Source organism: Dipteris shenzhenensis, chromosome 1 (assembly GCF_047967505.1).
Source record: "Dipteris shenzhenensis isolate YYH24624 ecotype China chromosome 1, Dip_SZ_1.0, whole genome shotgun sequence".
Classification (NCBI taxonomy): domain Eukaryota; kingdom Viridiplantae; phylum Streptophyta; class Polypodiopsida; order Gleicheniales; family Dipteridaceae; genus Dipteris; species Dipteris shenzhenensis.
The window spans coordinates 50592503-50610222 of NC_141596.1; the positions used below are offsets into that span (position 1 = coordinate 50592503).

Below are 17720 nucleotides of genomic sequence, written 5' to 3' on the forward strand. Positions count from 1 at the left end.
AGCCTGGCGGATGGCATATATCTTGGGCTGGTAGTATTTACCGGTGGTAATTTATGTATTGCCACTAGTAATAGTAGTGCTAATGGTAGCAGTATGTCAATTACCATGGGTAGTAATAGGATCCCTCGCAGGAATATTGCCACTACCATCGGTAATAATATTATTGCCGGTAGTGTGCATACTACCGCCAGTAGTATTGTGTCAAACTACTGGCAATAGTATTAGTACTACTGCCAGTAGGAGACTACCACTGGTAGTATTGATACTACCGCCAATATATATTCAGCTTTCAAGTTAGGGCCACTTGATAGCGCAAAGGCATGATTGTGCCCATGATTCATGAAATGTGTCATCATGACACGTAATCAAAGAAAATTCATGTGATTACGTGAATATGCAATCCCAGGGTTGGATGACTCGAGTAAGTTGTCTTCTATTCTTTGATTGTTTTATAAGCTAGCCAGTCTCTATTTTGGAGGTTCTATTCTGGCAGCTCACTGATCGTTGCCATGGAATCAATGGAAAGATGCAGTTTGTCATGGCTTGCAAGAGAAGCAAACAGAGGCTACAAGATAGGAAATTTGAAAAGCTTGGTCAAGACACAAGGAATAAATTATGGGTTGAGTAAAGCAATGGCATGGTATCAAAATGACAATGGAGGACACTTTTGCAATGTTTGCAGAGGGAGAAAGAACGAGAAGAAAGAAGATTTCTTACATAGCAGTACTATGAAGTGATTACATGTGCACATCATTAGAGCAAAGAACATGATCTTAGATCAACAAGCTACAAGAGGGTGACAGTAGCTATGTTGGTATCCCCTAAAACACAAAAGAAATGGCTTGGCCGCATAATGTGGAAGATGTTGTCAATCAAAAGGACCAACATGGCTCCAACTCTTGAAGACAGAGCGGAAGTAATTCACAATCATCTTGATTTGAAATCAAAAGGACATCTATAAAAAGCAGAGGGATGTAAGCAATTGGACGAGCACATCATACACATGCTAGATACAATGCAGATCAGGGTTTGCCTACACCATCCCAATGGTTGTCTATGATTGAGATTTAGAATAGTTTAATTATCTAATTTTCAAATCTGGCTAGCTTGGACTTAATGTGATTGTCCTAAAATAGCTTGGTGGTTGGAACATCATGTGATTGTCCTAAACCAGCTCAGTGGTTGTCTGTGATTGAGTTTTGTAATGTTTAATTTCTAGATGGACTTAACGTAGTTGTCCTAAACCAACCCAGTGGTTGGAACATCAAGAAACCATGGCTGGTTCAGGTCAAACACTAGCTATGTGATTGTCCTATACCGGTGTGGTTGAGCAGAAAAACACAGCAACATATTTCACAACAGAACAACAATATATTGTTATTGTCTAATTGATGACCAGATTGATGGTTAAAATTGATGTGATTCCTCGGGGGGTCACTAAATATTAAATGCGACTATCACGTGAGTTCAACATAAGGACATATTTAATTCTAAATTTTCACACATTTTCACATACAGAAGGGTGCTATAAAAAGGACTTTGAAAAAATATTTATAGATTGAATAGGAAAAGGGTGCATTTTAATAATGAAAAATTCACAGATAAGGGATTTTACAAATAGGCCTTGAACGGACATGATATATAGGGTTTATGCACGGTGACCCCACTGAGTGTGATTCCTACTAGTAAATTATTTAAATTTAATTTTTGTTTTGTTCCGGTCATATACCTGTTAATATCTAAACCTGATTGTCCTAAATTAGCCTGGTGCTTGGAACATCACCGAGTTGGTTCAAGTCAAATAGCAACAATTAAATGATTGAAATTGTGTTTGGACAGAAATGCAGAAGTGAACAGCAACATATCGTTATTGTATAGTTGTTATATGTCACGAACACCTATTCAGGTCAAACATTAGTTATATGACTATCCTAAACCAACCCAAGGGTAGAATTTGTTTTGTCTTCTAGTAGCTTTGATTAGTTTAATTATTAGCTTGATTAGTTTAATTAGATTGTGTTTTTTGCACATACAGCAATATATAACCAAGCTAGTTTAGTTCAAACACCTACCCGGTGGTACTATTCTAAACGAGTTCTAAGCTAGCTTGGTTGTTTTTCTTTGCTATTAGCTTGATTACTTTATTAATTACCTTGATTAGTTTAATTATTAGCTTGATTATATGTGACTATCCTAAACTAATTTTTAATTTTTTTTGCTAATAGCTCAATTAGTTTAATTATTATCTTGATTAGTTTAGTTATTAGCTTGATTATCTGTGATTGTCCTAAACCAACCCGGTGGTTGAAATTTTTTTATTTAGAAGGCATTTTTGCACATACTGTTTTTTGTTTTATTTTTGTCATAGAGTGCAAAAAGGGGGATCAGTATGGTTGTGTGTGCATGTTGGATGAGAAGACTCAAGACCATCTCATTCAAAAGATCCACATTATAGTACCATGTTTGTTCCAAGTGTGTAGCTGTAAGAGACCATCTAATTCACAGGCTCAGATTTTGATGATCAACATTGTAGACTCGGGACCACCTGATTTGCAAGCTCAGATTTTCAAGATCCACATTGCAGGTTGAAATTTACTGATATGTATTCTTGGATAACTCTAAGATTGTGGATGATCAAAGTTCATCTGGACAATTATAGACACCAGCTGGCCCTACATGAGAGCGGTCATCACCATCTAAACTCTCTACTCACATTAGCTTGCATCAAACTATTATAACAATGTCAGGACCGCAGGCTAGGATTAGCATTAAGCTAGAATTAGAAAGTAAGAATAATAGGAAATTAGACTATTAGAATTTTAGATTTTCTAGTTATAATGCCATTCAAAATGGTAGTTTGCTTGCCATTGAATTATTATGATCTTGGCTCTGATGAGACAGGGATGAGACTAAGAAATTCTCCCAAGGCAACCATCTAATTTCACATCATGGTTGGCTAGACGATGATGTATATGACCGCTTATGCGAGGCTAGGCTACCAGAAAGGTGGGTGCTGACTGGAATATTTAATTGGGACTTTGCATGTGCCACCACCCCTCCCCCCTCATCTCGACAAGGGGGTGCCAGTATCATGATTATCTGGTCATTAAAAAATCCACTGATAGATTATGTGATCATAGCATCTATAGGCACCCAACGTCCCACAAACTGACATAAGAAACAAAGGTGAAAAGAGTGGGAGGGTGGGAAGTCCTCCAACCTAGCTATATAAAGGCCTTAAGGGGAGAGAAACAATTTGCTGCACCTAGGAAAATCCCTCTCCTACCCCCTTCCATGCTCTCAAAGCCCCCTTCCACCCTTATGATGAATCTTCTATTGCAACCCCGATGCCCCTTTTGCTTAATGCTGCCCAAGTCATGGGATCTATTATTTGCCTTGGTTGTCCATCCCATAGCACTCCACGAGCCATAGCCATGACCAGGGGAGTTGCTAGATGGGCAACCAAGGGAAACAGTCTTAATGAGGGGCTTCTAGAAAAAGCTGGACAAAATAGGTGCCATGCAAAGGTGGAGAACCAGCTTCTAGCATAGCACACAAGGCACGCCCTTCTTCTAAAACCCTTGTGGATCCGTCATTGGGCTACCATTCCAAAAGGGAATGGTCAAGCCAAGAGATCGACAACTATGATTCAACAACAAAGACCCAGCCTATTTGGAAGGTCACCAGGCCTTTCCATGTCTATCTATTTCCCTTTTCTTGAAGGAAAGGGAAATGGAAGGCCAGAAGATGTTGGGCGTCTCTCATACCATCGTGACTCCATCAAGCCATCCATGGATAGCCAAGGTTTTTCCACCATCAAGGGATAGCCAAGGTTTTTCCACCATCAAGGCTCATACCATTCCAAGCATTGAGCCAAGGAGCTAACAGCCCTTCTTTTGCATCTGAGAAAGCTTAGTAGGCTCGATGGCAAACTATTATATCCTGGTAAGAGAAGCACACTTTATAGTGACTCACAAGATGATGTGTGTCATGGAGCTGAGAGTAATAATATGTGCTTCCTTTACCTAGGTTGATTTCTTCTAGTGCCTTGAAGGAAGCTATGATGAAGAAATTTATGCTCAATTATGAGGTGCTTGTATTGTCCCCAGTTACTCATGGACCCTTGAGCATAGGGAGTTGTGCAAAATAAGGAATGTCGAGAGTCAGAACAACCAAACTCGGTATGATCATAGAGCTCAATGATGATGAGGCCGGCATGGCAGCTTCTTGGGCTTGCATGCAATTTAATATCCCTCATGTATTTTTTATTATTTTTAGTGCAACTCTCCTCACCAAAAACTCATGTCAACACATGGCAAGCAAAAACCAAGAGTAGGTAGAGTACTTGGAATCTTTATTCTACCAGTATTTCAAGATAATGAAGCATGAAGTTGATATCATGCTTTTGCTAGGAGCACTCCTCGTTCCTACTTTGAAAGGTTTTGTCGACATCAATCCTGAATACATGGGGAAAAAGGTGCTAGAGATGGCCATTGAAGATTTACAAGATATGATTAAAAAGGGAGGGCACACGCCTGTTGCCAAATCCACCTCCAAGACCCCAAACGACAAGAAAAACACCTGGAAGACCCAAGCTCCACGTCCATATAGTTCTCTTTTTGTTGTCCTTGCTAAGAGTCTATGGAGAGTTGGGATGGTTTTTTGCTAATGAGGGTAGATGTTGTGAGTATATGGCCATGTTAGTTCTGTAGTTGAACGTGTGGTTAGTGTTGTTAAGTGTAGGATTAATCATGTTCTTAATAGTCTTTTGTCTTCATTTGATTCATTTTTTGTTTTCATTTGTTCTCACAACCGTCATTGAGCTTCAAGCTTCTCCTTCTTGTCCTAACTCTCAAAGAGAGCCGCATACAGAGGCTTTGGCTAGTTCTAGTATTGTGTCTAGTCTATAAGCAGCTATTCACCGTGTCAGGGTCAATCCTTATGATGTGAACTGCAACAAACACAGTCCAAGTGCATGGTAATTTAGGTCTTTAGATAGAGTCCTAAGTTGATATCAATAAAAGTTCAATCTCTCGGTTCATTGAGTCACAAATCTCGTTCCGTAATTAAGCAATTGCATGTACATGAGGAACGATTTAATCTCGTTCTTGTTTTGTTTATGTCGAGTGTTTATTTGCTTTATTCTATATCACATGTGGAAGTTATATTGAGTGCATTCAAAATTCAGCAAGGTTTGCATGCTTGAAATTCCAACAAGTGGTATCAGAGTAGTATGTAAAATAGTCGAACAATTCACGGATATGTTAGAGTTTAAATAGTTTGTCATTAACAAAAATGTAATGCCCTTGATTGATCTAAATGAAACACCTATAGCAACAAGCTATCTAAAAGGGAATTGATTCTTTATTATCGAAATTCAAATTTTGTATAATTCACAAAATTGCAACTCAAGAAAATATCATCACGTCAAACTTATGAGGTGCCTATTTCGAAACTATCCCAACACAAACCAATAGGTTAAGTAAATATACTTAGTCTACCTTGCATATAGAATACTATGAAATATAAGCACTCTTTGATACCACTACATTAGTAATAGGTTAAGTAAATATACTTAGTCTACCTTGCGTATAGAATACTATGAAATATAAGCACTCTTTGATGCCACTGCATAAGTTGTCTATCCCAAACTCTCAATAATAGCTAGAAAGTCTTATGAGTAATGTACTTCATCTATCTTACTATAGCATCTTACTTTATGTGAATATCATAGTTGATTTTATTGTTTTTCAAAATTCAGGTAATAACTTGCTTAGCCTACTTACCATCTTAGAAAGCATGAGCCATTTCATTGATAGTTATCACAGAATTATGCCCAAATCAATTGACCAGCTTAATGTCATATAATTGCTCCAACCTTGTATTGGATCATAGTACCCTATTAGTGTTTGGCAACTCATTAAATAAACATACACATTCCTTATCTTTGTAATCTATGTTGAGCTAAAGTGGGATGAGCTATCATAGAAGGACTTGGATGCTATGGCAACTTGCATTGGATTTGGAAACAACACGTTTCCAATTTCTAAAACTCTAGAGATGGGAGAAGAGGCTCCAAGAAATTGGAAACAACATGTTTCCAAGTTCTAAAACTCTAGAGATGGAAGAAGAGGCTCCAAGAAATATGGATGTTGAGTAGAGTATTGAGGATGAATGCTTTCTCAAAGATGCTAGCACATTTAATAAAAAGAGAGATGAGAATTAAGAAGGCATCGTTATGGTATAGGGAGGTCAATGTCAATCATATCAATCACCTAAATGAGGCCACATGGAGTCATTGGGTGTTTTTTATGACAAGTTGGAAGCCTAGCTGGCAAATCCTAACTCGATATATTTTAGGTTGATAAAGGCACTTCTTAAGAAGGCATCGCTATGGTATAGGGAGGTCAATGTCAATCATATCAATCACCTAAATGAGGCCACATGGAGTCTTTGGGTGTTTTTTATGACAAGTTGGAAGCCTAGCTGGCAAATCCTAACTCGATATATTTTAGGTTGATAAAGGCACTTCTTATTTTCTGGAGTGTAGTTGCAAGCTCAGGGATGAATTAGGTTTGAAAACTTTCACCAAGGCCTAGGTGTGAAAGTTCAAGGGGGACTAGAGTTGTAGGTTAAAGCTATGGCCAAGTCACATGAGGAAATTAGTGTTTAGAATTGAGTTTAGGTTTCCAAGGAGGTTTCCATCATGGCAATGTAGTCTTCACAAAGAAGAGATTGTGAAGAGTGTTAGGAGTGGGAGACTCTATTAAGAAAGGTGCAACGAGAAGGGGCGCCTTTCCCATAACTACTAGTAGCAAAAGCTTTTAGGGATCCTTTGTACTATCCTACAAAGGCGGTCGAGGACATGAAGGGTTCCAACAACTACATGACAACATGAGGGTGGGAATCTTTTACTTACTACAAAGGAAAGCGGCAACTTGCCCACTACTACAAGTAGCAAGGTGCTACAAGCGGTAACTTGCCCACTACTACAAGTAGCAAGGTGTCTCTACAAATTGCATATAAAATCTTGACCAAGAATTGATGAAGCACTGTAGCACGTACACACCGAAGTAAAAATCAACACATTCTACACCCAAATTCCATATTCAAGGAGATACAAAGTGGTCCCTTTGCCTTTGAATGGGGTCCATCCTTGATCTAACTTGGAGATGTTATTAAGCCTTCCACTAATATGGACCTTCGGTCATCATAAACCAAAGTTAGTCATCATGTGCACTCATCTCTGCTGGAACGTGGGGGAGAATAGATGCATTGTGGTGGCAAGAGGAGTGAGAACACAAAAGATTAGCAATGGGTGTTCTCTTGATTTAAGAGGGAAGTCCCTCTTTTATAGAATGGGAGAGAGGGTGGCCTAAATCAATGGCACCTCTCCTACATCAATGGAGGTAAATCCTAAACCATAGGAACTCCACAATCATAGGCACCACCCCATGTGGGGGCCTTTGCATTACATCATCACCTATGTCATGGCCTATGGCACTAAGTGTGCCTCTTCTACACACACACACACACACACACACACACACACACACAACCATATGACTGCTAGTGGATGCACACATGCTCCTAGCAAGCCCTTGATCACACATATCCCAACATACCCCCTCTCAAGGGTTTGCCTCATGCTATGTCAAAGGATACATCTAGTCACATAATTTCTCATGCCATCTCATGGTGGTCAAGGATAAATCTATGGCTAGGATCTCATGCTAGCAAAGGTGCCCAAGGGTCAATTGAGGTTTACAAAAATGGGATAGACCCCTCCAAAATGGTTATCTCCCTTGCATGTACAAGGATGAATCTTAGGCCTTTATGTGGACCTAGTTTCTCATTTCTACAAGAGGTACCATGGGGGTAAACACATATCACATGGCCTACATCATATGGTGACCAGAGGTGATTTACAAAATACAAAACACATAACATTCTTTTTGGAGTACTATTCCAGGCAGAGAACGTCAAAATTTGACCAAGTGATGATAAATAAAGTTCAAAAGACAAAGTGCTCAAAAGGCATAGTCTTTATCTTCTACCACAAAGTTTGATTCTTCATTTGTTGATGGAGTCTTTCCTTCAGCAAGATTTCCTTTGTTGTTGATGCAGCTCTTCTTCACATGAAATGCTTCATTCTCTTGGGAGTCATTCCTCTCTTCTTAGGCTTGTCTCTTGGAGAGCAGCTGTAGAGAAAACCTTTTTAGGTGGCAATACTCCATAGTATGATTGGGTACTCCACAGAAGGCACATATCTTTTTCTTGGTGTTCACCTTGATGAAATATTCACCATTACAGGGCTTTACTCTCATTCTTGGCCTCTTTTGGAATGCTTTCCTCTGAGATACATAGTCAATGTCAGAGGAACTATATGATGAAGGCATATTGGGAAGGTCTTACCACTAATGTGGCAGTGTCCAGTCCCTTACAAAGAAGTCTCCTTCTCCACAAGTATAATTGGTTGGAGAGAGAGTTAAATACCCCAAACTCTTAGCATAAAGGAAATTCTAGGCACCACCCCATGTGGGGGCCTTTGCATTACATCATCACCTATGTCATGGCCTATGGCACTAAGTGTGCCTCTTCTACACACACACACACAACCATGTGACTGCTAGTGGATGCACACATGCTCCTAGCAAGCCCTTGATCACACATATCCCAACAATCTCCACTCTCCAAACCAAAGTTGGATTATCATGTCATCTCATGACCACATTCAAGTCAACTACAAACCAACGTTGGGCTATCCTGTTTGTATAGGGTTTGCAGTTATGATATCTAGCCATGCTTATTCTAAAGCAGACGTGGGTTAGTGTCAACTCTAAGCTAGAGTTGGGTTTTATGTCCACTCATTATGGTCAACAAGCAAAGTACTTATTTGTCTCGCATCTCTCCCTCTACTTCCCATGTACTCATTACTGATTGGACACTTCCCGAGTTGCATGAACGCCCATGACAGTTTCGCTTGTGTTTCAGGCAATGACGACGCAGTCCAAGTTGAGGGCTCCGTTTTTAAAAGCGCCGCTCTCGAGCGAGACGAAGCATTGCCACCCAAGGTCGCGTCGGAAGTGGAAGTGCTGCATGAGGGAGTGACAAAACAAATCGTAAAGGAGGGTCATGGAAAGCCTCCTTCGCAACATTCCACTTGCTTTTGTGAGTGCACGTTGAGGTTTATGCAGTGAGATTTGCTTCATTGTGAAACTATTTCAACAAGAGGGTACCTCTATAGATCAACGTACAGACAGGATCTTTGTCCAGGGAATGTTATGACCGAGTCTTATAGGAGTAAGCGTGCTTCGCTGTTGGGAATAGATACTTAAGACTGGCAAAATTGATATTTATTGTATACGACAGAGGCCAACAACTCTCTTTCTCAATCAATGTGTGTCCATCTGTGACTTCTTTTCCCTGGAACAATATAACATCTCCAACGCATCACAACAATGCAGCGATAAAATAATTGACATGGCAAGCTTGCTTTAAGAGGTACTATAATTTGCCAAGGTAGTTGAGCAATCGGCTGAATGCTTTGTGGACTTGTCAAGGCTTTGCATGGAAACTATCATTCTCGGAGACTGGGTCTTCCCATATCTTTAGTTCTTGTCAAAAGTTTAAACTTTCGGGACCATTATATAAAATACAGCCTATTATGAAACATAGAGGTGAAACATCATGCCAGCGTAACAACCCAAGGACAGATTTTACTGTGCTATGATAAGAATATTGCCATTTTTACACTGATGCTTTGTTTCCATTTGCAGTGTAAATGAACTTGGGTTCTGCTTGTTGTGAATTGATAACTTTTGATAACTTGCCTTTACGTCTCTTGTTTTTTGAACTGGCAGTACATTATCGAGCATGGACTGAGATGATCATGCACAAATTTCAGGATACTTTCCAGGAACAGCAACCGATGGAACTGGTCCTGGGGCATGGTGAATCATCAGCCTTAGCTTCCTATCCCTCTAGTATTCTGCCCAGAATTGTTAGAACTACATGTATTTCGCTTATTTGGATGGGTGCATTCACCTTTTACTTTCTTATGTATGCTGCCAAAATTCTCTTAAATTTCAGATGTGACTTTTACAACCTTATCTATTTTTTCTACCAGAGAAGACAGTACATCGAGGTCTCGCTATAGCAGTTGGTGGAAGCATGAAAGCTGGTGAAAGTGCTCTCTTTCACGTTGGTTGGCAACTTGGTTATGGTGAAGAAGGGAATTTTTCCTTCCCTAACGTGCCACCAAAGGCGGACCTTATCTATGAAGTTGAGATGATTGGGTTTGAGGATGGGAAAGAAGTGAGTGTGCAAGTGTACCTTTCCAACTGTGCTCGGAATTCATGCAATCTCTCCTTGGTGTCCTTTTTGATTCATGTACAGTTCTGCAGTGGATTTGTCATGATTCGACCAAGTACATCAGCTTTTTTCCCAATTCCAGTTTATGTTTTAATGCATGACTGTTTGTTGGTGAGGATTGAAAGACGATCTCTGATGTGGAGCTTGAGAGTAGCTTTTTATAGTGTGTGATGTGCATATTTTATAGAGCATGTAGATGACAACATCAAACACTGCACGTGTAACTTGGCAGAGTACCTGTGCATGCAAATGTTTTTAAAAATCTACTTTTTCACGAGAAATTTGTCACGATTAACGAAGCTTATGCTGAAATTATGCATGTAGGGAAAGCCTCGTTCTCAGATGACTGTTGAGGAGCGTATTGAAGCAGCAGATAGGAGAAAGGCAGATGGAAACCAGATTTTCAAAGATGACAAGATTGAGGAAGCCATACAGCAGTACGAGATGTTACCTAATCCTTGCCAAAACCTGATTTTCGTCCCAAAACAACTAAAAGGTTATCAGAGTTAACAAGAGGGCTGTCAATTCCTTTTCTAATCAATACAACTGTAGAAATGAAATGCCACACAATTCTATACTCACTTTTTATGAGCTATTCTGGCAAAAGCTAAGATTGCTAGTTTGGAAAAATTATATTTGTGCACATTGATAATCCCTCAAAGGTGTGCTCCTGCTGAAAGCATATAATGTGCAGCCTGCAAGACAAGAAATACAGCAGAAAAGAACCTTGGAAACAGCAAGTCACTATAATCCATCTTTTTGTCCTAGAGATGGAGGTGTCAAGTTTGACTCTTGCTGGCTTAAACATGGGACGTGCTCCATAGCAGGGGTGCGTGAGATGTAGTTCTGGGCAGCACCATGTGCTCATATGTGTGTGATGCTATGTCCGTATCATCAAACTCCCTTACCATTAGCAGCTGTCAGAGTTAGGATGATAACACACTGCTGAAACGAGTCTTTAGAAAGAACTATCTCAATATTAGCCATACGACTATCATATGTATGTGTCATTCAGATTGTCAATCATGGCAGAATATTTAACGAGGAATATCCCTAACCATACTTTCCCAACTTGTGGGCTGAAACACCTCAACCGTCTGTGCTTGCTCACCTGTATATGATTATGTGGATGACTTAATCTGTGTTGAAACTGTTGTTGCCTTATGTTTCTTATATGCTTCATGGGCTCATCAAGGCTTTTAAATGAAAAAAAAAGATGTTCCATATTGGGAATGAACTTGCATAACCGCTGCACCTTCTTTCTAGGCTTTTGTGCTTTGCTTGTGTGGGAGAGTCTTCTAAAGCAGTTAAAGCTTGACTGAGGAGAGTGAGCCTACTTCTTCATTTGCCTTCTCCTTCAATGCTAGGTGTCAGCACAGCTGGGTCTGCTGTTGACCTTTGGAGTTGTGACAAAAACTCAGTACGAGTAATATGGGTAGGACTGTTCTAGCCAAATAGTGCAATAGGGGGCATTATAGGAAGGGCTATACAAGTCAACTTTGTAGTGCACAATACATCAAGTTTGATATAACCTTCATATCTCCCTAGTCTACTAGATGCTAGAAATAGCAGGAGGGGACAAAAGGAATGAGAAAATGAGTGAAGGAACTAATGTGCATGCCGGGTGTGCGAACTTGTGTGTGTGTGTGTGTGTGTGAGAGAGAGAGAGAGAGAGAGAGAGAGAGAGAGAGAGTGTGTGGATGTGTGTGTGTGTGTGAGAGAGAGAGAGTGCGACCTCTGCTGTTCAGCCTCGTCAAGGTTTCCGTACAGCCTCCCCCTTCTGTCCATACACCTGTACAGTCCCCATACAGCGTTCGCACGCTGTTCGTACGTCCGTACACACAGATAGGTTAGGTGGACGTACCTCCGTGCAGTTCTGCACGCAGTTCCGTACAATCCCATTTGCATCTCCGTACAGATTTCAGGAAGACCACGCTTCGTACGTCCGTACAGCTCCGTCTGCATCTCCGTACAGTCCCGTCTGCAGCTCCGTACACGTTTGTTGTTTCTGTACTTCTCCGTACAGTCCTGTGTGTACGCTCTTTTTTTCCTTCTTGTCTTGTCGTAGTTCAATCATGGCTTCAGGTTTGGATGTTTGTACATATGCTCGAAAAGAAAGGCCCGCAGATGCTAAGCGCCGCCTATCAGAGCCTGCATCACAAGATGATGAACTTACTATGGAAGCTCAGTACGTGTTTGACACCCTTAAGGATGACTTTCAGCAGTCACGACAGGAATGGGGCAAACCGGTTCCAGAGGTCACGTACAAATTGAAATTGCCGTCCCTCGTGAATCCTCTCAGGAAGTTTTCTCAAACTGCGGTTATAATTTTCTTTCCAGGAAGAATCCCAGTGGCCAGTGATGTCACGCAGTGGATTAAGGCCATCCTTGGAGGATGCTTGATAGAGGGAGTGTATTTTGCTTCCAGAGGCTTTATGAGGTGCATTTATCAGATGCTTCGTGTAAGCAGAGGCTTCTCGAGTTCTCTCCCCTGTTTTACGAGAAGTAGATGGTACATGCTATGCCCTGGTCCCCAAACAAGGATTATCAAAGTCTTATACGACATCATTGTCTTGTATGGGTTGAGGTTGTTAACTTCCCGGACTATATGCGTGAAGAGTTGCCTGGCTTGGCTGCTTCTTTGGGACAGGTCATTTGTCCTCCACGCCTCATGGGAAACCGTAACAGGTTCTGCATTCTCTGGGACACTGATACACCTACCCCTCCTTCTATTGCAGTGGAAGTTGAGGGAGTGCAATTGGGAAAAAAGTATTTTGAATTGAAGTGGGGCGTGTTTGCAGGAGCTTGTTTTGCCTGCCACAAGTTTGGGCATCTAGCCTCTGAATGCCCAATGGTTCTGCATCAGCCCCCTCCCAATGCCTTGCCGCCCCAGACACGGGAAATGAATGAGAATTTGCAAGCTAAGACAGCAAATAGAAATGGAGCAAAGAATGCCAAACCAATCAATCAGGTGCAGTCACTTGCTGGAAAAGGAAAAGATAAAGGAAAAGAGAAGATGAAGGAATTTGCGGGGAATGATCAGGATGGTTTTCAACAACCTAAGAAGGTGGTTGTATTGAAGCAACGCCCCCTTCAATCTCGTCAATGGGATGCTTCCTCTCCTTCACCCGGACAGGCTTCTACTTCAGCTCCTATCCTTCAAAATTGGGTGGGGGTATTGAAGAAGGGCATCCCCATATGTGATTCAAAAGAAGGGGAAAATGCTATGTCTTTCATGGATCATGAAGGAATGCAGCCCATGCAGGCAGAGGCTTTGCCTCTCTGATGTCTTGTTTTATTATGATACCTTGCTGTATATACCTCTTTCATGCCTCAAACACTTAAGTGCTTTACATACAATGTACAGAGCCTCTGCAATGTCTCCAAGTGGAGGCTTTTATGGAATTATGTACATAAAATGCAGCCAGATATTGTTTGTTTGCAAGAGCATAATCAACACTCCATGGTTGGTCATCATGATTATTTTGGCGGTTATGATATATATTATGCTGGTACCACTACCTACTCAGGTGTATGCATACTGGTTAGACATGAGCTGGAATCTTAGTTAGCCTTCAATGACAGCAGTGGCAGATGATGGTCATACAATGTAATGTCAATGGTGATATTCTTGAGTTTGCATCAGTCTATGCTTCCCAGACCTCTGCCATGAGGGCTTCATTATGGGATTCTTTATGCAGATATCCATGGAGATCCAATGCATTCATCTGTGGAGATTTTAATAATTCCCCTCTACCAAGAGATAACACCACTTCAAGATCTCATATGCTATCATTGGAAAGACAGAAATGGGATAGCATGCTTCTTTCTGTGCAGGCTGAAGATTTATGGCTGCTTCTCCAAGGGTCAGTGCTTGGATATACTTTTCATCATAATGCTCTTACTACATACTGGGCAAGGCTTGACAGATGGTATTTGTTTTACCCACAACAATTTGCAGATTTTAGCCCTCATCTCCTTATAGATTTCTCATTGGGCTTGTCAGATCATGCCCCATTGTGGATGAATTTGCAGCTTGGCATGCCTCTGGATGATTTGCCACCCCTTTCCAGTAGATTATTGCATGTTAATCAGGCTTATTTCCGACATCACTCTTTCCAGCAAATGATCAGACTTGCAATTCATCCCTTGCCTTTGCAGGTTGCATATGACTGAATGGAGGAATGAGGTTAAATGGGCAAAAAGGACAGCACAACAATTGACTGAATTTTCTCAGTTAAGGCCTGTCTCTGATTCAGAAAACGATTCCCTTTCACATGCTCAGATTAAATTGACTGTTAATGATTAGAGGAAATTGCACAAATGGCAGATTAGGGCAAGAATGAAGCCCCTCATGGATAAGGGCTGCTCATCAAAAGCCTTCTTCTAGGGCTTGCATGCTACTCGAAAGAAAAACTCATGTCTAAGGGTAAGGAAGCTCGATGGCTCTTGGACGCACTCTTTCTCTGATCTCCAAGATGAATGCCAAAATTATTTCCAGAAATTGTTCTCCGCTCATGGTTCCCCATCAAATCAAATGACTGATGCTAGGACTGAGTTTCTCCAATATGTTTCTGGAATAGTGGAAATGGATGATGCTCTTATCTTGGAGAGACCTTTTACTGACACAGAACTTGATAATGCATTGTTCCACCTCAGCAAATACAAGTCCCCTGGTTGGGATGGCCTTACGGTGGAATTTTATATTTCTTTTTGGGATGATTTGAAAGAAGTCCTCTTGCAAATGATCAATGTTGCCTGGCAAGAAAATCAGTTGCCGCACTCTTGGAAGCATGGCATAGTCAAACTTGTGCCCAAAAAACATCTGTGTGACCATATGTCAGATTGGAGGCCTATTACTTTGATGCCTGTAGTTTATAAACTCATTGCCAAAATGATTGTGCATAGGCTTCACAGGATACTGGATGCGGGACTTCATCCTCATCAGTATGGGTTTGTGCCGCGAAGACAAATCCATGTCTATTGCTCTGATACTTGACTGGAAACAAGTACTTTCTAAGGTCAAATGGGCTCCTGATAATTGCTCGGGGACAAACTCAATGAGGAAAGAAAGTATTCATTGGAGTGCCATCTTTGACATTCCACTCGCTTTACAGGAACCTGTTCGGGCATACAATCTCATGAAATTGGGAATTAGATACATACATGATGTGGTAGATGATCAGGGCTATGTTTTATCTTTTTATCAGGCCACTGCTTCCTATGCATTGGGAATGCATCATAGGTCTATATGGAAGAAAATTGTTGATTTGTTACATCCTTTTCTACCTGTTCCTCCTGTGGTTGACACAGACATGCTTACGGATTGGCAATTGCAACCCTCTGCTACATGCACTCATCCTGTTCCTCTTTCTGCCTTAACCTCCATCAAAGCCTACAGGCTTCTTCAGCCTGCTCCATGGATTCAGCAATATGCTAATTCTCTGTGGCATATAAGGAAGCCCCTCTCATGGTGGCGGAAGAATCTCGGGATATTATGGAAGTGTAAAATGCCTTTGAAACAAAGACTTTTTCTTTGGAGATGTATGACAGGCATATTGTCAATGGGGGTCACACTTGCTAAACGTCGCATTGCACCATCCACATGTTTAAGATGTTAGGCTCCTTCAGAGACTGTTCTTCATTTGCTTTGGCACTGCCCGTGTTCTAGGATCCTTCTCAGGAGAATTTCAGATCATCTTCGGCTCCGTTTCCCGAGTCACAGGTTTGGGAAACATTTCTGGCTCTTTGGCAGATTTATGAGGTCTTTGTCTCAATACTCACTATTTCTCTCTTGGGTGAGATATTGGGCTCTTTGGACAATCTGGAGTGAGCATAATTTGGCATACTTGGGTCGGCAGATTCACAAGTCATATGAATCTTTCCGAGCCTCATTGCGGCAATCCTTATATGATGCGTGCCATGAGGGTGATATGGATGCTTCTTGCATAGAGCTTTTCTTTTTAGTTTTCTGATCTTTGGGATACTCTCCATTTCGGAGACCTCCCATCATGTAAATTCATGAGCATATAAATATACTGCACTGGATATTACTATTTAAAAAAAAAGTGTGTGTGTGTGTGTGTGTGTGTGTGTGAGAGAGAGAGAGAGAGAGAGAGAGAGAGAGAGAGAGAGAGAGTTTATTAAAGTCTTCGGAAGACCGATGGGTCTATGAGACTGAAAAACCTGATACAATGAGCTGTGGTAGTGGAGCTACTAAACGAGCATCCATACCAATGCAGAATGCAAAAAAATGCAAAATGGCAGTACTAAGTCCTAAGTACAACATAGTCATATCCCGACTATATGTATATATATATCCATCTCAGCATCATCGTCGGCATCACCATAACCATCATCATCATCATCATCATCATCATCATCGTCAGCAACACAATATCGGGATGTATGAGGCTGTGGAAGTGGAGGCATGAGGTCAGCAATAGAACGTTGTCGCCTCCTCAAGGGTGCAGTCCTGATACGTCTCTTGGTCGTAGCTCTGCGTCTAACCAAGGCCACTGTGACCCCCGTCGGTCGGGCTCCGACTCTAAACAAGGAGGGGATGTCCCCAAGTGTGATATGTGAGTCAACCCTCTGTTTGAGCTGTCGGGTCATAGGCTCCGGGTCACGGTCATGTCGGGGTCTCGCCTCGAGGGAGTCTATGTGATCTAGCTAAAAGAACTCCGTGATAGAGCTCTGAGAGGGATCAGTCGAAGGAGAAGGCTACTCCTGTCTCTGTGCTCGGAGTATCCTATCTCGGTGTTTGAGCATCTCATGAATGAAACCAGCCAAGCATCGCTAGTCTGGGTAGGAGAGGACATGGGCCAACATCCCATAACTATCTCTGAAGAGGCAGTAGAAACGCCCTCGGATCTCATAGTAAATAGGACACCTGAAGATAAAGTGCTCCTCCGTCTCAACCTCCTGCATGTCACACAGTGTGCATATGTGCCTCTCCCTGGGTAACCGCTCTGCTCGGCCGCTCTCGATACGAAGTCTGTGTGAAGAGACCCGGAACTGCCCAAGGGAGATCCTCAGCGAGTGGGGTAGGTGAATCTGCATGTATCTTGGTGGATCAATGAAACCCTCCACTGTGATATGTAGGAAGTGATCTTTGTAGAACTCATCTTCACTGGAAGATCACTCGGGCTCAACCAAGTCCGGAATATGTGTAGTTGTAGTAGATCCTCAAGAATAACCTAGTTGACCTCGTGTGATAGGAGGGGAGAGAAAGGACCGTCCATGCTGTATTGGAAAGGAGGTAGTCTGTCCATGTGGAGATCTAGTCCTGCAAACCATCTCTCTGTGCGTGCATACCAACACCTTTGATCTTGCCCTGTTGCAAG

General features: G+C 41.5%; 1 protein-coding gene across 1 annotated transcript in view; it reads left to right on the plus strand.

Moving 5' to 3' along the window:
- Positions 1–17720, plus strand: part of LOC147905989 (peptidyl-prolyl cis-trans isomerase FKBP42-like) — a 40172-nt gene that overhangs the window by 16048 nt on the left and 6404 nt on the right. Inside the window, exons 3-6 of the mRNA XM_087381718.1 lie at positions 8995–9171; positions 9864–9953; positions 10130–10317; positions 10699–10870. Coding sequence (XP_087237844.1) covers positions 8995–9171; positions 9864–9953; positions 10130–10317; positions 10699–10870 — 627 coding nt within the window. The remainder of the gene's footprint in view (positions 1–8994; positions 9172–9863; positions 9954–10129; positions 10318–10698; positions 10871–17720) is intronic.